The sequence below is a fragment of the Salvelinus alpinus genome, chromosome 28, assembly GCF_045679555.1.
Source record: "Salvelinus alpinus chromosome 28, SLU_Salpinus.1, whole genome shotgun sequence".
Lineage (NCBI taxonomy): Eukaryota > Metazoa > Chordata > Actinopteri > Salmoniformes > Salmonidae > Salvelinus > Salvelinus alpinus.
In genome coordinates this window covers 25,225,754-25,248,863 of record NC_092113.1, presented here as the reverse complement: position 1 = coordinate 25,248,863, position 23,110 = coordinate 25,225,754, and the positions used below count along the sequence as shown (strand labels likewise).

General features: G+C 41.7%; 1 protein-coding gene across 10 annotated transcripts in view; it reads left to right on the top strand.

Moving 5' to 3' along the window:
- LOC139557483 (rap1 GTPase-activating protein 1-like) overlaps positions 1-23,110 on the top strand; it is a 129,735-nt gene that overhangs the window by 90,124 nt on the left and 16,501 nt on the right. For 8 of the 10 annotated variants that reach the window (XM_071372368.1, XM_071372361.1, XM_071372366.1 and 5 more), the window contains 9 exons: positions 12,496-12,531; positions 13,897-13,944; positions 14,611-14,649; positions 14,807-14,995; positions 20,486-20,589; positions 21,096-21,174; positions 21,311-21,364; positions 21,483-21,566; positions 22,590-22,690. In XM_071372368.1, coding sequence (XP_071228469.1) covers positions 12,514-12,531; positions 13,897-13,944; positions 14,611-14,649; positions 14,807-14,995; positions 20,486-20,589; positions 21,096-21,174; positions 21,311-21,364; positions 21,483-21,566; positions 22,590-22,690 — 716 coding nt within the window. In that variant the 5' untranslated portion in view covers positions 12,496-12,513. Of the gene's footprint in view, positions 1-8,826; positions 10,284-12,495; positions 12,532-13,896; positions 13,945-14,610; positions 14,650-14,806; positions 14,996-20,485; positions 20,590-21,095; positions 21,175-21,310; positions 21,365-21,482; positions 21,567-22,589; positions 22,691-23,110 lie in introns of those variants that run through there. The other 2 variants (XM_071372367.1, XM_071372364.1) reach the window with 2 other exon arrangements.

Here is a 23,110-nt window from a genome sequence, read left to right as displayed (position 1 = left end):
ACAGGAACCGACTAAACAAACGAAACAGTCCCGTGTGGTAACAACACTGACACGGAAGACAATCACCCACAAACAAACGGTGTGAACAGCCTACCTTAATATGGTTCTCAATCAGAGGAAACGTCAAACACCTGCCCCTGATTGAGAACCATATAAGGCTAATTTCCAATGAACCTAAACATAGAAACACATAACATAGACTGCCCACCCAGCTCACATCCTGACCAACTAAACAAAGCTAAACAAAGGAAAATAAGGTCAGGAACGTGACACCATGTCTGTTATGTCTGTCTGTACTCACCCTGTCTGTTCTCTCTGCCTGTACTCGCCCTGTCTGTTCTGTCTGTCTGTACTCACCCTGTCTGTTCTCTCTGCCTGTACTCGCCATGTCTGTTCTGTCTGTCTGTACTCACCCTGTCTGTTCTGTCTGTACTAACCCTGTCTGTTCTGTCTGTACTCGTACTGTCTGTTATGTCTGTCTGTACTCACCATGTCTGTTATGTCTGTCTGTACTCACCCTGTCTGTTCTGTCTGTCTGTACTCACCGTGTCTGTTCTGTCTGTACTCACCATATCTGTTCTGTTCTGTCTGTACTGACCCTGTGTAACCTGAGACCGTACTCACCCTGTCAGTTTTGTCTGTCTGTACTCACCATGTCTGTTCTGCCAGTTCTATCTGTCTGTACTCACCATATCTGTTCTGTTCTGTCTGTACTGACCCTGTGCAACATGAGACTGTGCTCACCCTGTCTGTTCTATTCTGTCTGTACTCACCCTGTGTAACATGAGACTGTACTCACCCTGTCTGTTCTGTTCTGTCTGTACTGACCCCGTGTAACATGAGATTGTGCTCACCCTGTCTGTTCTATTCTGTCTGTACTCACCCTGTGTCACATGAGACTGTACTCACCCTGTCTGTTCTGTTCTGTCTGTACTGATCCTGTGTAACATGAGACTGTACTCACCCTGTCTGTTCTGTTCTGTCTGTACTGACCCTGTGTAACATGAGACTGTGCTCACCCTGTCTGTTCTGTCTGTACTCACCCTGTGTAACATGAGACTGTGCTCACCCTGTCTGTTCTGTCTGTACTCACCCTGTGTAACATGAGACTGTACTCATACTGTTGGTCCTGTGTGTCTCTATTCTCTACCCTAAAGCCTGTCTGAATAATATTCATTCTGAAGGTGAAATGACCCTGTCCCAAAACCACAATGTGTCACCTACCTTACTAATGTACTACTATACTGCTTATGGCTTACAGTGACTTGGCAACCTAACTCTAAATTCATTCACAATTCAAATTTTGGCAATAGTACTTGTCAAAATACTTGTCATCAGCACCCATTTCCAAATGATCAATTTCAAATAATATATACATTTTGACAGGTCTTACATCTGAACTGAAAGGCTAACTAATCTGTCTCAGATATTTTGGGAGGTATTAGATTAAAACCTCTTAAGTGTAGGGGGCAGTATTTTCGTTTTTGGCTAAAACACGTACCCATTTGAAACTGCCTATTTCTCAGCCCCCGAAACTAGAATGTGCATATAATTGTCAGATTAGGATAGAAAACACTCTAAAGTTTCCAAAACTGTCAACATTTTGTCTGTGAGTTTAACAAAACTGATATTGCAGGCTAAAACCTGAGGAAAATCCAATCAGGAAGTGCCTCTGTTTTTGAAACCTCTCTGTTCTTATGCATCCCTATCACCCATTTAAAGGGATATCAAACATATTCCTTTTTCTATGGCTTCCCTAAGGTGTCAACAGCCTTTAGGCATAGTTTCAGGCTTTTATTTTGAAAAATGAGCGAGAATGATCACATTGCGTAAGTGGATAGGTGGGGGCTCTCAGAGTGAGTTGTGCGCAACAGAGAAAGGCGGCCATTGTTACTCCCGGTCCTATTGAAAATCCAACACTCCCGGTTGATATATTATCGAATAGATATTTGAAAAACAACCTGAAGATTGATTATAAAAAACGTTTGACATGTTTCTGTGGACATTATGGATATTATCTGGAATTTTTGTCTGCGTTGTCGTGACCACTTTTTCCTGTGGATTTCTAAGCATAACGTGCCAAACGAACGGAGGTATTTGGATATAAAAATATCTTTATGGAACAAAAGGAACATTTGTTGTCTAACTGGGAGTCTGGTGAGTGAAAACATCCGAAGATCATCAAAGGTAAACGATTCATTTGATTGCTTTTCTGATTTTCGTGACCAAGTTACCTGATGCTAAGTGTACTTAATGTTTTGTCGAGCGATCGATAAACTTACACAAACGCTTGTATTGCTTTCGCTGTAAAGCATAATTTCAAAATCTGAGACGACAGGTGGATTAACAAAAGGCTAAGCTGTGTTTTGCAATATTGCACTTGTGATTTCATGAATATGAATATTTTCTAGTAATATTATTTGACTGTGGCGCTATGCTATTCAGCGTTGCTGATGACAATTATCCCGAAACCGGGATGGGTGGTTCAGAAAGGTTAAAGGTATCTGAGCTTGGTGATTAAGAGGATACAATCTTGATGATGTCAGCGAGGTTTAAGAGGATTACCTACACTTAGAAAGGAAGGACTTACACTTGACTGGCTGAACAGAATGGAATAGTTAGAACGAGAAACAGATCAAGACAGAGTGTTCTGAGATTGGGTTATTTAACTTGAATCATTCACTTCCCTTGATAATCCAGCCAACACCCATGCATAGTTCTTTGAGTAGGCCTTCACCACATTAGACCTAAGTAGCAGACCAAGAGTAGAAGGATGAATCTTGAGGAGGGGATGGATAGACAGTGTGAGAAGCAGGAAGTAGAGAGGGAGTCGTGGACGGTTTACCAGATCAAGAGTCAGCGAGCCTTGTGGTGAAATCAGGCCAATCCCTAATTAACCCCATCTGTGAAGGATTGGACCATTACAGTCATCTGTAGCGTTACAATAAGAAGAACGTGTGTTAAAGGGATACTTCAGGATTTTGGCAATGAGACCCTTTATCTACTTCCGCACAGTCAGATGAGCTTGTGGATACCGTTTTTATGTCTCAGTACGAAGGAGGCAGTTTCCCTAGCCAATGCGAACTAGCATGCTATCCTCATTGCCAAAATCCCTGACATGTCTACCTTGGATCAGCCTCTCAGAATAGTACTCAAGACAAACAAGCAACCCAGAAAAGGATTAAAAACAGCCCATATTAACATCCTGTATGTATTCTGAGAAACAAGGCTCATGAAATTGACAACTTACTAACATCAGAATACATTAATATTCTGTTCATCTCTGAAACACACTTAGATCATTCCTTTGATGATGCAGTAGTATCTCTACATGGTTATAGCATTTACAGGAAAGATAGAAATGCAAATGTAGGAGATGTTGCTATATATGCCCAGAGTCATATTCCTGTTAGGCTGCAGAGGATCTCATGTCAGATGATGTAGAAGTAATATGGCTACAGGTTCATCTATTCTCGTAGGAAGTTGCTATAGACCAGCAAGTGCTAAAAGTCAGTATTTGGACTATATGTGTGAAATGCTCGAAAATGTATGTAATATCAACAGATAGGTATATTTTCTGGGTGACCTAAATATTAACTGCTTGTCATCAAGCTGTCCACTCAAAAAGAAGATTCAAGCTGATTCCAGCAATCTGGTTCAGGTTATCAGTCAACCTACCAGGATATTTACAAAAAGAATAGGAACTAAATCATCCACGTGTATTGACCACATCTTTACTAATTCGGCTGGTCTAAAGCATTATCCACACCCATCGGATGTAGTGATTATAATGTAATAGCCATATCTAGAAAAAAGTTCCAAAGACTGGACTTAAAATTGTGTATAAGTGACCATACAAGAGGTTTTGCAATTATTCCTATGTCAAAGATGTGAAAAAGATTTGTTGGTGGGATGTGTGTAATGAGGAACAACCTGACGCTGCACTTGAAGCATTTATGAAGGCATGCGCCCATCAAGAAACAGACTGTTAGAACGGCCAAATCCCCATGGTTAGATCTATGAAGGATGTCAGCCCTATGACTTGATGTACTAGTCCAAAAACTCTATGGCTAAAGTAGGATGAGGCAAAGGGAATAGCAAATAATTCTCACAACACAGCAGATTGGACAAACATACAGTAAATTGTACAAAACTAAACAAAAAGAAGAAGAAACTATACTATGGTACAAAGATATATGATATAAAGAATGATAGTAAAAAGCTCTGGAGTAACTTAAAGGAAATTCTGGGCAAAAAAGCTAGCTCAGCTCCATCCTTCATATAGGCAGATGGTTTGTTCATAACAAAACCCTTTGATGTTGCCAACCACTTTAATAACTATTTTGTTGACAAGATTAGCGAATTTAGGCATGATGCACCAACAACCGCTGTGCCTATTCATGCATAACGGAACAAATAATGAAAGACAAGCACTGTAGTTTTGAGTTCCGCAAAGTTGGTGTGGAAGAGGTGATTTTCTTCTATCTATTAATAAGGACAAGCCACCTGGTGCCGACAACCTGGATGGTAAATTGCTGAAGTTGGTAGCGGAATACATTGCTACTCCTGTTTGCCACATCTTCAATTTAAGCTTACAAGACGGTGTGTGCCCTCAGGCCTGAAGGGAGGCAAAGGTCGTTCCGCTTTCAGCAAAGCACTCTTTAGTGGTTCAAACAGCTAACCAATCAGCCTATTACCGGTGCTTAGCAAACTTTCGGGAAGAAATGTGTTTGATCAAATACAATGTTATTTTACAGAAAACGAATTAACAACAGACTTTCAGCGTACTTATAAGGAAGGGCACTCAACATGCTCGGCAATGACACTGATGATTGGCTGAAAGAAACTGATAATCAGAAGATTGTGGGAGATTGATCATAACCTATTGCTGAAAAATCTTCGGTGTCATGGACTTGCATCCTACCCATCTAGGAGAACCAGAGGATTTTCTTTAATGGAAGCATTCGGTTGAGTTATGTACTGCAGGGCAGCCGACTTGGGCCATCATTGTTTTTACTAATGACCTTCCACTGACCTTGAATAAAGCCTGTCTGTCTGTGTACGCTGATGACTCAACTGTACAGTACATATTCCAGCTACGACAATAAAATAAATAAGTGACACTCTTAACATAGAGCTCCAGTCAGTTTTTGAACGGGTAAACAGCAATAGGCAGGTGCTAAATATCTCAAAAACTAAACCTCATCCAGATATATTACTGAATAATGTGACGATTGAGCAAGTTGAGGAGACTAAACTACTCTGTGTAACCCTAGATAGCAAGCTATCATGGTCAAAACATATAGACTCAATGGTTGCTAAAATGGGAAGAGGTCTGTCCATGATAAGGCGTTGCTCTACTTTCTTGACATCTAATCCACCAGACAGGTCGTGTAGGACCTAGCTTTGTCACACCTGGATTACTGCCCAGTTGTGTGGTCACGTGCGGCAAAGAAGGACATAGGAAAATTGTAGTTGGTACAGAGCAGAGTAGCACATATTGCACTTAGATGTACACGAAGGGCAAATGTCAGTGGTATGCATGTCAATCTCAAAGCTGGCTCAAAGTTGAGGAGAGATTGACTGCATCACTATTGGCCTTTGTGTGACTTGTTGATGGGTTAAAGGTACTGAACTGTCTGTTCAACTCTCTGTCACCCCAGGTAACTCAAGCTAGCAATAAAACCAGATTAAGAAAAATTATAAAAGAACACTTTAGAGCATGACGGTTATTTGCATATAATTTGTATTGTATTATGTATTGTATTATGTATTGTATTATGTATCGTATTATGTAGTGTATTATGTGTAGTATTATGTAGTTTATTATGTATTGTATTATGTATTTTATTATGTAGTGTAATGCATTATGTAGTGTATTATCTATTGTATTGTATTATGTAGTGTATTATGTATTGCATTATGTAGTGTATTATGTCTGGTATTATGTCGTTTATTATGTATTGTATTATGCAGTGTATTATGTGTGGTATTATGTAGTTTATTATGTATTTTATTATATAGTGTATTGTATTATGTAGTGTATTATCTATTGTATTATGTAGTGTATTATCTATTGTATTATGTAGTGTATTATGTAGTGTATTATGTAGTGTATTATGTGTGGTATTATGTAGTTTATTATGTATTGTATTGTGTATTTTATTATGTATTGTGTTATGTATTTTATTATGTATTGTATTATGTATTGTATTATGTAGTGTATTATGTCTGGTACTATGTAGTTTATTATGTATTGTATTATGTATTGTATTATGTATTTTATTATGTATTGTATTATGTTTTTTGTTATGTAGTGTATGATGTAGTGTATTATGTATGGTATTATGTAGTCTATTATGTATTGTAATATATATTGTATTATGTATTGTATTATGTAGTTTATTATGTGTGGTATTATGTATTTTATTATGTAGTGTATTGTATTATGTAGTGTATTATCTATTGTAGTATGTAATGTATTATGTATTTTATTATGTATTGTAGTATGTATTATGTATTGTATTATGTAGTTTATTATGTAGAGTATTATGTAGTTTATTATGTATTGTATTATGTATTGTAGGATGTAGTTTATTATGTATTGTATTATGTATTTTATTATGTATTTTATTATGTGTGGTATTATGTGTGGTATTATGTAGTTTATTATGTGTGGTATTATGTATTTTATTATGTATTGTCGTGTCTTTGACTATGCCAGATTGATTGCTATGACATGCTATTCTATAAAATAATTTCTCCGTAATTATTATCACCTGATTGAACTAAATCATGTAAATATTAATTAACTAGAGAGGGACACCACGAAATAATATTTATAGAGCTGTTATCTTTCGAATAAACTCTTAAAGATTTTGTAATATTTTACTGAATAGCCGTCACATTAATCGTCATTTTATTCAGTCTCATCTGAAAGTTGTAAGTCCTTGATTATCTGCAAGAATCCTGGCTAACAAGTTGAATCAGCAATACAAAATTGGGTTTAATTATTTATTTACTAAATACCTAACTAATCACACAGAATCACACATATACAATTAGATCATAACTTGATCACAAATTACGTCATACAGAAAACGTCCCTAGCGGGCGGAATAGATATGACAGCTTGTTACACAAAGGGAAGGGGCGGGATTTTAGTGAAAGAGCGGGAGACTGGAACATAGGCGAGCTGTGCTCTCGTAAATCAGTATCTGATGCATTCTAAATTACCGCCCATTTGAGAAAGAAAATGCAATACATATTTACTCTGAGCTGCGCTTCAGTAGGTTGGTGGTAGATGGAAGAACGTATCGCCAACCCGAGTCCTCTGTCCTTTGGAGAATGTCTCTGGTTGTCACGGGATACTTTGTAGTAACGTTGTGTGTGGAAGACGGGATACTCGGACTGTCCTTCCTAACCTGCGTTTGTAGCAGCTGTTGCCAACTCAACGGCTAGGAGATATCACTTCTGTAGTGAACACGAGTTCAAAGTTCATACCATTCACAATCAAAGTCCATGCTGATGTTGGCCTAGTTCTGTAGTTATTGTCTGAACCATCTTGACATCGGATCGTCATCCAAAATGTACCCGGAACAGGAAGTTACATTTTTGTCACTGGCTTTATATAGTGGAGGTAGAGGGGTGTGTCTGAAAAGTCTATTACCCAGGTCTCTTCACAGGGGCGGGCCCCTGGTTGAGGAGAAGCCAAATTTATGAAAACACAGATCTCTCATTTGGAAGGTAAAATTACATTTCACCTCTTCACAAACAATGTCATATTCAAACATTTGAATTAAACAACAATTCCATGTGAATCCGATACCTCTGACGTTTAGACTTTTCACAGTAGCGTTTATGTCATTCTATCATTGATGAGAATGTGTCAGAGGGCAACCGAACTGACATAATATACCTTAAGTACCACCGCAAATGTACAGTTGGTTGGATTACCAGAATATAGTTCATTTCCCCCAACTTCTGATGTTACCCAGAATCTCTATGTTAACCCATGGGTTTCCTTATGTCACATCAGTTATAGTGGGGAGAGAGAAAAAGGGGGAAAGAGGTATTTATGACTGTCGTAAACCTACCCCCAACCCAACGTCATGACAGTATTGTATGATGTAGTGTATTATCTATTGTATCATGTAGTGTATTATGTATTGTATTGTATTGTATTATGTAGTGTATTATGTATTTTATTATGTAGTGTATTATGTCTGGTATTATGTAGTTTATTATGTATTTTATTATGTGTGGTATTATGTAGTTTATTATGTATTGAATAGTGTATTTTGTTATGTATTTTGTTATGTATTGTATTATGTGTTGTATTATGTAGTGTATTATGTAATGTATTATGTAGTGTCCAGGACTCTGGACCCAGCTGATGTACTGTATGCACAGATAGAGATACTTCTCTCCAAAGTTTTAACGAGTAGCTCAGAAAGACAGACGGTGGGTGAGTGGAGTTGAGTAGCAGCTGACAAACAGGTCTGGTAGAGAGAGGAGTTATTGCTCCTTATCCTAATGATAGGCCTATTGGTCTTTTCTAAGGAGAGGTCCCAGCTCTGACACCTGCACTAGGCCTGCATACAGGGCATTATAACTGAGGCTGAGCCAGGCAGATCCCACACTGCTGTTTACTCCTCCCCCACTGGGCACAAACTGATTGAAGCACAGTGGATAGCACATTATTCTGTCAAATATAAATCAGCTAAATATCTAACATTATATTACCATTTGAACTTTGCTGTGCTTTTAAATGGTTGAAAGCACAGTGATAGGCATTTGGGTGACAATTAAATAAAAAAATCAGACATTGTTTTTCAATTGGAATTTTATTGTGCTTTCAGATGGTTGAAAACATAGTGATAACACACTGAATATTCAGCTAACTTTTGGCTGTCTTTTTGAGTGGCTGAATATAGGTTGTAATCTCATTGATCAACGTCTCAACCAAATATTACCCAATTATCCACATTGAAGTGATGTGGTGTTCCCTGTGGGCCACCTCTCAGACCGGCTGGCTGGCTGGCTTTGCTCTTCTTCCTGTGTTACACTATTGGGTGTTTTCCAGTACAGCATCAGTGTGTCACCAGTCATTATGTTAATATCAGCTCTAGTATTATTTTTGGGGAACTGGGCTGATACCGAGGACTTGTAAAGAGCAGTATCAACAATCTCTGCATCATCAAGACAGTTTTTTTGTGAGATGTTAATGGTGGGAGGTGTTAACCAATGTACCCGGTTAGCCATTTATGTAAATGACAGCTGAAAAGTACCAGTGTCCAGGGCCTTGGTCCAGTCAGAGCAGGTCCACTGAGGCCATGGCCCAGAGAGATACTGGAGCCAGGCCGTGGAGGTGGAAACACAAAAGTGAGCCATTTTGGGTAAAACATTGGGGTAAGTCCTTAGTGGAAATATGCCATATGTGGGATGAGATCTTATAGTGTTATTTCTCTATTCTATTCCCTTTCTCTTTGATCCAGCTTTGTTATAATGAGCAGCCCAAAAAAGTGAAAGGAATTTCATTGAAATTATGGCAGTTGATGTACGCCTACAATTGTATTACAATAAAGTTATTCGTAGCTATATGAGCCCAAAACATTGTCTCTCTAAAGTGAAGCAGCGCCCACAACTACCCTAGCTCCAGTGTGGGTAGGCGGGTGCTGCAGGGACTTGTCTGAGCTGTAGAGAACATCATGGCCTGAGGAGTAGGACCATGCTCCACCTCTGGCCATCTGCCAGACACACAGAGCGAGAGGAGGAGTGTTGTACACACAGTGCTCTTTCGGGAATGCATTACCTCCCTTTCTACTTCCTAGATAGTGACAGAGAGACAAAGATAGCGTAAAAAGACACAATTTTTAACTGAGAATCGCTGAACAACCTACGACACACACCTACGGACATACTCATTATACAAACATGCAGTTGAGGATTCCTTGAGTCTGTCACCACCTCTGCCTCCTCTGTGACTCTTGGTCATGGCTGTAGTCGTTTGGGGAGTCACTGTGCTGTGGGTGAGGAACTCTGCAGTACCACAGTGGAATACAGGCATGTCTCTGGGGCTGGACAAAGACGCACCAGGCAATGTGTTCTTCTAATCCTGGACACTTGAACTTAACAGTTGAACTCACAAACCAGGGACTCTGAATCATTTTTCAGCTGCAGGATTTTTCCTTGGAAAATAGTCTACTTTGAAAATGTCTAAAAGTCAGATTCATCTCAATGCTCCACTGGTGACAGTGGGACCATGGAGGAGACCCAGCGAAGTAAGTACTTGGGTAGATTAGTCACACCTCTGACAGAGATCTCTTCTTTTGATTGTATGAAGTATTAGGACTAGAGTAAGCATAAAGGGCTTATTCTCACCGAAGAGAGTTATCGGGTTGAAATGTCAATTTACATAATATGTACATACACACACGTGGTCCCGTGTGGCTCAGTTGGTAGAGCATGGCGCTTGCAACGCCAGGGTTGTGGGTTCATTCCCCACGGGGGGACCAGGATGAATATGTATGAACTTTCCAATTTGTAAGTCGCTCTGGATAAGAGCGTCTGCTAAATGACTTAAATGTAAATGTAATACACTTTTCAAATCACATTAGTGACTGGAATGTCACGAGCTGAGAGAGGTTTCGGTTGACGTTCTTGCTTCGCAGCTCAAAAGTATCTTAAATGTCACAGTAGCCACTAGACAGGAGGCTAAGCATCACAAACTATATTAGGCCTACACTATTAATTATTGGAACAGAACCATATTATACTGTTGAATAATGCAACAATTCACAAGCATGTGTGTACAATTAAAGTAATTTTTTCTAGTCTGTAGGCTACACTCAATACATTTTAGCTTCAAGACAAAAGCACAGAGTTACTGGTAACTAAAGCTAACAAAATGTCTTCATCAAGTAACGTTAGCATATCAAAAATGAATGATTTAACCCTCTCATATTATTATAAAAGTACAGTAGGCCTACATTACAACATTACAACAAACCAGGCTTCAAGAAGACGAGGACCGTTGTTTGTAGATTTAATTCAAAGAGCTCATTCACTGAACTTTCTTTAGATGAGAAGCTTGGGTTATTGCCGGTTCAAATCCAGGTCAGTATTATGGAATACTACCATGTTGATTGTTCCTTGTTCATTTAGTGGTAAAGGCAATATGCTGTAAATGTATTTGTGCCTTTAAGAAAAATCCTATAATGTATACATATTCCAGTTGTGTTTCTGACAGTTGACTGTTCTGTATGTAGACAATGAGGATGTCATGTGTCTCTGAATAGTTCAGCTGGCCATACTGTTTTGACAGTGTCATCGTTTTCAACAGTGTGTTTTCCAGGTCAGTGATGTTTATCTTTAGGGTTAGTACTAGTTTGTACTGTTGCAGACTTTTGTTTGCATATGGCGGAGGACTGATACTCACTCTGGACACTCAGATCATATAGTACTGTACACAAACTGGTTGGTCATGTCAGCCTTGAGTGAGTGTGCCTTTTGGATTCTGACATCTTTTGAGACCGTAATTCTCATACTTTTGTGTTATCCAGACTGCCGTCTGTTAAGATACTGAGTACCAACCCTAATCAACTACAATTTGAAAACATCAAAGGTGACATGTCTGAACTTCTCAGCATGTGAAATGGTGAGGGAATACTATTACATGTTGAAGCATTCTTTACTTCGGTGTGTTGACTATGAAACAGGGTCCACTTCAACCAGGGAGGGGCGGATTAGTTCACACAGATGGAATCTGTTAAAAAGTCCAGTAAAGTGTTGAAACTCTGAAATGGACGATGCCAAAATTCCTTTAGGACGTTATAGTCCTACATAACATGTCACTGCATCGTACTTGATGCTGCATGGAAGATACAGCATCTTCCATCTTGATGTTGATGAATCGTGTGCTGGCAACCTGCCTAGACTGAGCATGATGCAGACCATCTCCTAGCATATAGATTTACAACCCAACGAGACTCAGACATGCTGACATACTATCATTTTGTTGTTGCTATTGTCATGGAACATTATCTTAAACAGTATCATCAAAGGGAAGAAAGCTGTGGCTCAGACAAGACTCTCTGTGAGATGAGATGTGTTTCTCCATTCAGGCTCACACGCCAGGCCCTTCAATATACTGTATCAGTTTATGTTTATCACACTGGGGATTTATGTATCTGTTGTAAAGATGTAAACAGTTTTTTTTAAAGGATTATTCCACTGAAAGATTCATCTCACTTCTGAGGGGAAGAAAACAATGAGTGTGTGTTTCCGCAGGGCCAGATGTGCAATGCCATGGAGAACTAATGTGTAACAAATTAATTATGTGATGGTTCTATGAAATAATATTTTATAGTAGAAAGTTCACACAGTCAGTCCTTAGACTCAGTTTGTTATACAATGGGAACACATACCACGCTAACGCTGATAGAATACTGAATAGAGTTTAATTTCCACCTCATCTCATTCTCCTCTCTCCAGACCACAGGTTTATTTGAAATGATTGAGAAGATGCAGGTAATGTATTTTGGATCTCTTGCTGTTCCTTTATTAACTCATGTTTCTAAGCTAGGCAATGTACACTAACCAGTGATTTAGTCTCTTTTACTGTAAATGCTGCTTTTTTGGCTATGCTCTCCTGTAACAACGGCTTGACTTACCTGTGCTCTGTACTGAAGGTTAGCAGAGCTGGGACAGACAGTGTTGGAGAGGAGATGTCTGGACACGAGCAGTGTGCCTGACTTTGGACAGCCACTCTCTTGATGCTTATTCCCAGACCCTCAGCTAATTACCTCACTTCAGAGAGCCTTAATAACCCCCTGTCCCCTGGCCTTTGAAAACTGTAGCCAGCCTCCATGCACAAACTAGAGGAATATTGGTTAACATTACAGCATTTTACTACTTATCATAAGGCAAGACCGTGTTTGATACAGTACCAACATTGGTGAACAGGGTGTGCTTTTTACACTGTCTGAAGGTACATTTTTATTACAGGGTCATATAAAGTAACATATGACTTCATTGTAAGAGCTGTAATACAAAGTCTGTATAGAGAATTAATTCCTTCTCTATTTCTTAAGGATTATTATTCATAAACATATACATAATATTTGAGCTTGGGGATGTTATGTATGGGCTTGTGTTTTTATTCTGTATGTATGTTGACATAGTTATGTATAAAACAATTTCTTTGAACAGAAGATTCCTCGTCAGTTTGTATGTCAGATGCTCCAGGGATTCCGCTTCTCCTCAATAACAGACCGCATATCAAACACATCAAACTCACAGCAGCAACTATCTGCTCCATCATATCAGACAGACTCACAGCCCTCACATGGTCAGTCCTTTACCCATAGGTCTGTAGCCAGTATCTGTGCACACTCATGGACTGAGCGACAGTATGGGAATTTCAGGCCACGTACTGTTCGTATGCCAAGTCTGTGTGACACAGCCCCAAAGGGGTTATTACTGCTTCCATGCCTTTCTGTCCAGATAGCTGTTAACTGACTGCTCTGTTGTGCATCTCCCTACCTATCTCTCCCCAACTCCCCACTCTGCATCCCTTTGCTCTTCTGCCTGCTATCTGTATAAACATATGGATGGCTTTGTAACCTCTTTGTCTGTTGATAATATGATTAGTCCTCCCTGTACTTTGTTACTTCCTCTAAAACTGTGAATTCAAATGTAACTAATCTGTCAGATAAGACGTACGACATGGCTGTGAATCAGTAATGATGATGAACATCTCTGGACCTCTGATGACCTGGGTTTGGAATGTAACATCATCTGTCATGTGTAACTAGCGTGTGACAATTATCTTCGTCTCTCTCTCTCTCTCTCCCTCTCTCTCTCTCTGTGTGTTTCTCTCTCTCCCTTTCTCAGGGCAACAGAATGGATGAGCAGCGATACACCTTTCCTCCCCCACTCAAAGTACGCTCTCGCTGGGTCTCCTGACCTCTCTCTCTCTCTCTCTCTCACAATACACCCGATGTGTCACTACTCCTCATATCTCTCTGTATCTGACTACTGACTGTCGAATTGTATTCACTCAGTGGGCACATACTGGGCACAAACTGGTTGAATCAACGTCGTTTCCACGTCAATTCAATTGAATTACGTTGAACCAACGTGGAATATACGTTGAATTGACGTCTGTGCCCAGTGGGTATGCTCAAATCCAGCAGCCCTCCCTTCCTGCTAATGTATAGACTAACAAGGTTAGAATACAATTATTATTACAGAGTAATATAAACATCAACCATGCAGTGGTCCCGTGTGGCTCAGTTGGTAGAGCATGGCGCTTGCAACGCCAGTGTTGTGGGTTCATTCCCCACGGGGGGACCAGGATGAATATGTATGAACTTTCCAATTTGTAAGTCGCTCTGGATAAGAGCGTCTGCTAAATGACTTAAATGTAAATGTAAATGCAGTATGATTGTCTGTTTATGCGTTAAACAGACAGGCACTTTGGCTGGATTCCATGGTAATTAAAGCATCACTTTAAATCAGTAGCATCAATTAAATCAGTTGTAGAGCACCACTGACTCTTACTGAGACAGATGAATAATTGATGTGTCTGTATTGTTGTCTTTGTAGACTGAAGAGGACTACATTCCTTACCCCAGTGTCCATGAGGTACATACAGAGACTCAACTTCAATGCAATCATTTCACCAGTAACATGGATGTTGGCAATTTGTGCTTCATGGTTGATATTTCAGTATTCATTGAAAATCACTATCACATTGAAAAATGACCCTCCAACCTCTTGTGTCTTCTATGCTGTGAACCAGGTGTTGGGGAGAAAGAGCGGGTTCCCCCTGATTCTGCTGCCTCAGTTTGGGGGTTACTGGATCGAGGGCAACAACCATGAGCTTGGTGACAGTGCTGAGCCAGACCAGATCCAGCCTCTGTCCCCCACCACACACAAGCTGGAGAGTAACTCCACCGCCAAGATGTACAGGAAGCACTTTCTGGGCAAGGTGAGGCTGAACACTGGGACTGTTGTGTTGGAGTTTGGCTGAGTGGTTATACTGCAGGAGACCGGGGTTCGATTCCCGGTTCATCATTTTTGCAGTTTGTCTCCTCCTCTCTTTCCATCACATATTTTTCCAACTGCCTTTAAAACACAAGACAAAACAAACACTGTCTGTAGAATAATGAGGCTGCATGTGTATAAAACACTTGTTAAACCTCTAGGGTATGTGGGACGTTAGCGTCCCACCTCATCAACAGCCAGTGATACTGCAGGGCGCCAAATTCAAATCCCATAATTTAAATTCCTCAAACATACAAGTATTTTACACCATTTTAAAGCTACACTTGTTGTAAATCCAGCCAGTGTCCGATTTCAAAAAGGTTTTACGACGAAAGCACACCAAACGATTATGTAAGGTATGAGCCAAGTCACAGAAAAAGACAGCCATTTTTTCAGCTAAAGAGAGCATTAACAAAAAGCAGAAATAGAGATAAAATTAATCACTAACCTTTGATAATCTTCATCAGATGACACTCATAGGACTTCATGTTACACAATACATGTATTTTATGTTCGGTAAAGTTCATATTTATATCCAAAAATCTGAGTTTAGGCAAGACGCTACTGTATCACTTGGCAAAAAGCCTGAGAAAATGCATAGCGCCACATTAAAATGAATGACTATGAAAATTACTATAAAATCAAACTTTCATTAAATCACACATGAAAGATATCAAATTAAAGCTACACTGGTTGTGAATCCAGCCAACATGTCAGAATTCAAATAGGCTTTTCATTCCTTAAAGAGGTGGGGTTTCAGGTGTCTCCGGAAGGTGGTGATTGACTCCGCTGACCTGGCGTCGTGAGGGAGTTTGTTCCACCATTGGGGTGCCAGAGCAGCGAACAGTTTTGACTGGGCTGAGCGGGAACTGTACTTCCTCAGAGGTAGGGAGGCGAGCAGGCCAGAGGTGGATGAACGCAGTGCCCTTGCTTGGGTGTAGGGCCTGATCAGAGCCTGAAGGTACGGAGGTGCCGTTCCCCTCACAGCTCCGTAGGCAAGCACCATGGTCTTGTAGCGGATGCGAGCTTCAACTGGAAGCCAGTGGAGAGAGCGGAGGAGCGGGGTGACGTGAGAGAACTTGGGAAGGTTGAACACCAGACGGGCTGCGGCGTTCTGGATGAGTTGTAGGGGTTTAATGGCACAGGCAGGGAGCCCAGCCAACAGCGAGTTGCAGTAATCCAGACGGGAGATGACAAGTGCCTGGATTAGGACCTGCGCCGCTTCCTGTGTGAGGCAGGGTCGTACTCTGCGAATGTTGTAGAGCATGAACCTACAGGAACGGGTCACCGCCTTGATGTTAGTTGAGAACGACAGGGTGTTGTCCAGGATCACGCCAAGGTTCTTAGCACTCTGGGAGGAGGACACAATGAAGTTGTCAACCGTGATGGCGAGATCATGGAACGGGCAGTCCTTCCCCGGGAGGAAGAGCAGCTCCGTCTTGCCGAGGTTCAGCTTGAGGTGGTGATCCGTCATCCACACTGATATGTCTGCCAGACATGCAGAGATGCGATTCGCCACCTGGTTATCAGAAGGGGGAAAGGAGAAGATTAATTGTGTGTCGTCTGCATAGCAATGATAGGAGAGACCATGTGAGGATATGACAGAGCCAAGTGACTTGGTGTATAGCGAGAATAGGAGAGGGCCTAGAACAGAGCCCTGGGGGACACCAGTGGTGAGAGCACGGGCTGCGGAGACAGATTCTCGCCACGCCACCTGGTAGGAGCGACCTGTCAGGTAGGACGCAATCCAAGCGTGGGCCGCGCCGGAGATGCCCAACTCGGAGAGGGTGGAGAGGAGGATCTGATGGTTCACAGTATCAAAGGCAGCCGATAGGTCTAGAAGGATGAGAGCAGAGGAGAGAGAGTTAGCTTTAGCAGTGCGGAGCGCCTCCGTGACACAGAGAAGAGCAGTCTCAGTTGAATGACTAGTCTTGAAACCTGACTGATTTGGATCAAGAAGGTCATTCTGAGAGAGATAGCAGGAGAGCTGGCCAAGGACGGCACGTTCAAGAGTTTTGGAGAGAAAAGAAAGAAGGGATACTGGTCTGTAGTTGTTGACATCGGAGGGATCGAGTGTAGGTTTTTTCAGAAGGGGTGCAACTCTCGCTCTCTTGAAGACGGAAGGGACGTAGCCAGCGGTCAAGGATGAGTTGATGAGCGAGGTGAGGTAAGGGAGAAGGTCTCCGGAAATGGTCTGGAGAAGAGAGGAGGGGATAGGGTCAAGCGGGCAGGTTGTTGGGCGGCCGGCCGTCACAAGACGCAAGATTTCATCTGGAGAGAGAGGGGAGAAAGAGGTCAAAGCACAGGGTAGGGCAGTGTGAGCAGAACCAGCGGTGTCGTTTGACTTAGCAAACGAGGATCGGATGTCGTCGACCTTCTTTTCAAAATGGTTGACGAAGTCATCCGCAGAGAGGGAGGAGGGGGGGGAGGGGGAGGAGGATTCAGGAGGGAGGAGGATTCAGGAGGGAGGAGAAGGTGGCAAAGAGCTTCCTAGGGTTAGAGGCAGATGCTTGGAATTTAGAGTGGTAGAAAGTGGCTTTAGCAGCAGAGACAGCAGAGGAGAATGTAGAGAGGAGGGAGTGAAAGGATGCCAGGTCCGCAGGGAGGCGAGTTTTCCTCCATTTCCGCTCGGCTGCCCGGAGCCCTGTTCTGTGAGCTCGCAATGAGTCGTCGAGCCACGGAGCAGGAGGGGAGGACCGAGCCGGCCTGGAGGATAGGGGAGAGTCAAAGGATGCAGAAAGGGAGGAGAGGAGGGTTGAGGAGGCAGAATCAGGAGATAGGTTGGAGAAGGTTTGAGCAGAGGGAAGAGATGATAGGATGGAAGAGGAGAGAGTAGCGGGGGAGAGAGAGCGAAGGTTGGGACGGCGCGATACCATCCGAGTAGGGGCAGTGTGGGAAGTGTTGGATGAGAGCGAGAGGGAGAGGGAAAAGGATACAAGGTAGTGGTCGGAGACTTGGAGGGGAGTTGCAATGAGATTAGTGGAAGAACAGCATCTAGTAAAGATGAGGTCAAGCGTATTGCCTGCCTTGTGAGTAGGGGGGGAAGGTGAGAGGGTGAGGTCAAAAGAGGAGAGGAGTGGAAAGAAGGAGGCAGAGAGGAATGAGTCAAAGGTAGACGTGGGGAGGTTAAAGTCACCCAGAACTGTGAGAGGTGAGCCATCCTGAGGAAAGGAACTTATCAAGGCGTCAAGCTCATTGATGAACTCTCCAAGGGAACCTGGAGGGCGATAAATGATAAGGATGTTAAGCTTGAAAGGGCTGGTAACTGTGACAGCATGGAATTCAAAGGAGGCGATAGACAGATGGCTCAGGGGAGAAAGAGAGAATGTCCACTTGGGAGAGATGAGGATCCCAGTGCCACCACCCCGCTGACCAGAAGCTCTCGGGGTGTGCGAGAACACGTGGGCAGACGAGGAGAGAGCAGTAGGAGTAGCAGTGTTATCTGTGGTAATCCATGTTTCCGTCAGTGCCAAGAAGTCGAGGGACTGGAGGGAAGCATAGGCTGAGATGAACTCTGCCTTGTTGGCCGCAGATCGGCAGTTCCAGAGGCTGCCGGAGACCTGGAACTCCACGTGGGTCGTGCGCGCTGGGACCACCAGGTTAGAGTGGCAGCGGCCACGCGGTGTGAAGCGTTTGTATGGTCTGTGCAGAGAGGAGAGAAGAGGGATAGACAGACACATAGTTGACAGGCTACAGAAGAGGCTACGCTAATGCAAAGGAGATTGGAATGACAAGTGGACTACACGTCTCGAATGTTCAGAAAGTTAAGCTTACGTTGCAAAAAATCTTATTGACTAAAATGATACAGTACTGCTGGCTGGTGAAGTAGGCTAGCTAGCAGTGGCTGCGTTGTTGACTTTGTTTGAAAGTGTAGCTGGCTAGGTAACCTCGATAACTGGCTAGGTAACCTCGATAATTACTCTAAACTACACAATTATCTTGGATACAAAGACAGCAAAGACAACTATGTAGCTAGCTAACACTACACTAATCAGGTCGTTCCGTTGTAATGTAATAGTTTCTACAGTGCTGCTATTCGGTAGAAGTTGGCTGGCTAGCTAGCAGTGTTGACTAGGTAGGAGAACGGCAGCGCGGCGGACGAAAATAGCTGGCTAGCTAACCTCGATAATTACTCTAAACTACACAATTATCTTAGATACAAAGACAGCAAAGACAACTATGTAGCTAGCTAACACTACACTAATCAAGTCGTTCCGTTGTAATGTAATAGTTTCAACAGTGCTGCTATTCGGTAGCATTTGGCTAGCTGGCTAGCTAGCAGTGTTGACTACGTTAGACTACGTTAGAAGGACAAAAATAGCTGGCTAGCTAACCTCGATAATTACTCTAAACTACACAATTATCTTTGATACAAAGACGGCTATGTAGCTAGCTAAGAACAAATTGCTATGATCAAACAAATCAAACCGTTGTACTGAAATGAAATGAAATGTAATACTACCTGTGGAGCGAAGCGAAATGCGACTACTCGCTCCAACCCGGAATATCGTTAATAATCGATCAAATTGAAGACGGGGTGATATGTGTTCAATACAGGATTAAAACGATATGTAGCATGCCTTCTGTTTGATTGAAACGCATGTCTAGGACACCAGGAGTGCCTCGACTTCAAGATGGCCGTATTTCTTCATTACACAAAGGAATAACCTCAACCTATTTCTCACGACTGTTGACATCCAGTGGAAGCCATAGGAACTGCAAGCAAGTTGCTTAGAAATCTGATTTCCCAATGAAACCTAATTGAAAAGACAGTGACCTCAAAAAAAAGAAAATTCTGAATGGTTTGTCCTCTGGGTTTTGCCTGCTAAATAAGTTCTGTTATACTCACAGACATGATTCAAACAGTTTTAGAAACAGTTTTAGAGTGTTTTCTATCCAAATCTACTAATAATATGCATATCTTATCTCCTGGCGATGAGTAACTGGCAGTTGAATTTGGGTATGTTTTTCATCCAAACGTGAAAATGCTGCCCTCTACCCTAGAGAAGTTAAGCACCTTCTATTCATATAACATAATGCAGCCCAAAGGGCATACAACTGGTATGAAGACACCATAACTCACATATATTCCTATTCATTATGGTAATGAAAGTGAATGAGTGTTAGAACAATCCCAGCTGAGTAACCTAATAAGAGCTACTCTACGTGTCGGGTGGCACCTCAGAGACGGGTGCTAATGAAGAGGCATTAGGCTTTGCCACATGTTTTACACCAGTCAGAGTAATATGAACTAATCTAATGTGCCCATAGAGGAGAGCAGAGACCTGAATGGAATGGCAGCAGTTGGCTAGCACATACAGTTGAGACATAGTTCATTAACTCATTCAAATGTGTTTGGATTGGTGTGTGTGCGTGTATGAAAGACAGAAAATGTATTCTTCAGCTAAACTCTGTCCTTGTGCTGTATCCCCAGGAGCACTTGAATTACTACTCAGTGGACGGAGCTCTGGGACATCTGGTGTTGTCCATGAAGTATGAGGAGATCGGAGACCAGGAAGACCTCCGCCTCATGCTCAGGTAAAACACCCGTAGCCTCCTCCATCACATCCTTCTCTCTGCTGGCTCTCATCTCTCTCTCCGTTCTCATCCCTTTCCCCTCCTCCTCTTCCATCCCACGTTCTCCTTTATCTGAATATTGTGGATACATACAGTACTAAACTGTAAACATACTGGTATTGTTCACATCATTCTGTGTCTGTGCAACTGAGTAATGCACAATGCACAGTTGTAACTCTGTTGTAATCAATGGAAAGTTGCTAAAACGAGAATTTCCATTCACTTCCAGTGTTTATGAATCATTCCCTATTGTGGTGATAATCCCATCCTCATAGGAGTCATAAAGCCAGTGAGAGTGTAAACAGCTAGAGGGATGCGGATGTAGGGACTAGGGCCAGGGCTGGGTTAGTTACAGTGGGTAGATGATCCATTACAGATGCCCAGTCCATGTGACAGACTGACAGCTTCTAAGAAGCATAACTATGATCATGACGAGAACATGTTGTTGTGATTGCCTAAACCACCAGGACCAAACTGGAGACATACCATGATGTTATCCCCATATCCTGTCTCACAGAGTTCCCTAACGTGGTGCAGATGGCCAAGGTGAGATCATGGTTGGGGATGAATATCAACACGTACTGTTTGTGGAAAAGATGTTGAAAAGTGTCATAATTGTACCGTGATTACATTAATTTGATCTCAGCGCAGTTATTTCTATGTTTTTATTTTTGACCCTTAGCTTGTCTGTGAAGAGGTGAATGTGGATCGTTTTTACCCTGTCCTCTACCCAAAAGTAAGCATTAGGTTTTGAAGTGTTCTCAGATATTTAACCACAGAAATATGTTTTTTTTACATGGATAATACAAATGTCGTACTCCTGACTATTCGTTCAATTTGTGATCTCTAAACAGGCTTCAAGACTCATTGTCAATTTTGATGAACACATTATAAGCAACAACTTCAAGTTCGGAGTCATCTACCAGAAATTTGGACAGGTGAGCCTTGGAGATACATTAAGATCAGTTAAAACGATTGGGAATTAAATCATCATCATCATCATACTGCCAAACTCTTCAATCCCACAGAGCCCCCCACACATTGAACAACAAAAAAGATGAATAAATGAACGAACACTCACACTTGACTTCCTACCAGCACTGACTTAGCTGATAGCTACTTCAATGAGGAAAAATGTACTTACTATGACTGTGATATGTGGTTGTCCCACCTAACTATCTTAAGATCTGTCGATCTGGAGCATCAGATAAATGACTAGAATGGAAAAGTTAATGTACTGAATGAGAGCTGACCTGAGTGCATTAACACGAGTACCATCTCTTGCAAATCTCATAAGAAAATGGATAATATGCTTATCCTCCTCCCCATCACATTAATAGAGTTTCTCTAAGCCTAAGCCAAACATATGTTTCTCTTCAATATTCCTTCTCATTACAATAACAACCGTATTGTTTACGGCACTGGGCCAGAGAAGCTACGGAAGCCTCAGCATAGCCTCAGTAGAGGGTCATTGTATCCTCTGATGGAGCCTAGGGAGTGGAGCTCCACATCCTTCATCTTTAAACTCTAAAGGAAAGGGCCACACTCAGCAGAGGCTCGACCTCACAGGGGCTCCAGGGGCCTCAAGAACCCTCTCCTCTTCTTCTCAGCACCCAGAGAGACATTAACATACAGGAGAGACACTGAGGACTGGATACACACACGCATGCGGGCGCACGCACGCACACACACACACACACACATACACAGAGAGAGAGAGAGAGGTTTTATGTGATCAAAGTGTTATTGTTCCTCACTCATTATTATAGTTCACTCATTATTATTATTATAGTTATTATAGTATTATAGTTCTATTCTATTCACAATATAGCGTAAATCTTAAGTATGTTATCATGAGAGCTTCATATACAATAAGTTGTATAATCTTCATAGTGCTTTGGTCAGTGGTATTGTTTTCTGTTTCTGACTGCTGTTAGCCTCTATAAACTCCTGGTTTGCAGACATCAGAAGAAGAGCTGTTTGGAAACAGTGTTGAGAGTCCTGCCTTTGTTGAATTCCTAGAGTTTCTGGGGGAGAAGGTCGAGCTGCATGACTTCAAAGGGTAAGAACTTCACCACAACGTTCTAATATACACTACCGTTGAGAAGTTTGGGGTCACTAAGAAATGTCCTTGTTTTTGAAAGAATAGCAAATAAAAATTCCATTAAAATAGCATCAAATTGATCAGAAATACAGTGTAGACATTCTTAATGTTGCAAATGACTATTTTAGCTGGAAACGACAGATCTTTTATGGAATATCTACATAGGTGTACAGAGGCCCATTATCAGCAACCATCACTCCTGTGTTCCAATGGCACGTTGTGTTATCTAATCCACGTTTATAATTTTAAAAGGCTAATTTATCATTAGAAAACCCTTTTGCAATTATGTTAGCACAGCTGAAAACAGTTGTGCTGATTGACGAAGCAATAAAACTGGCCTTCTTTAGATTAGTTGAGTTCCTGGAGCATCAGCATTTG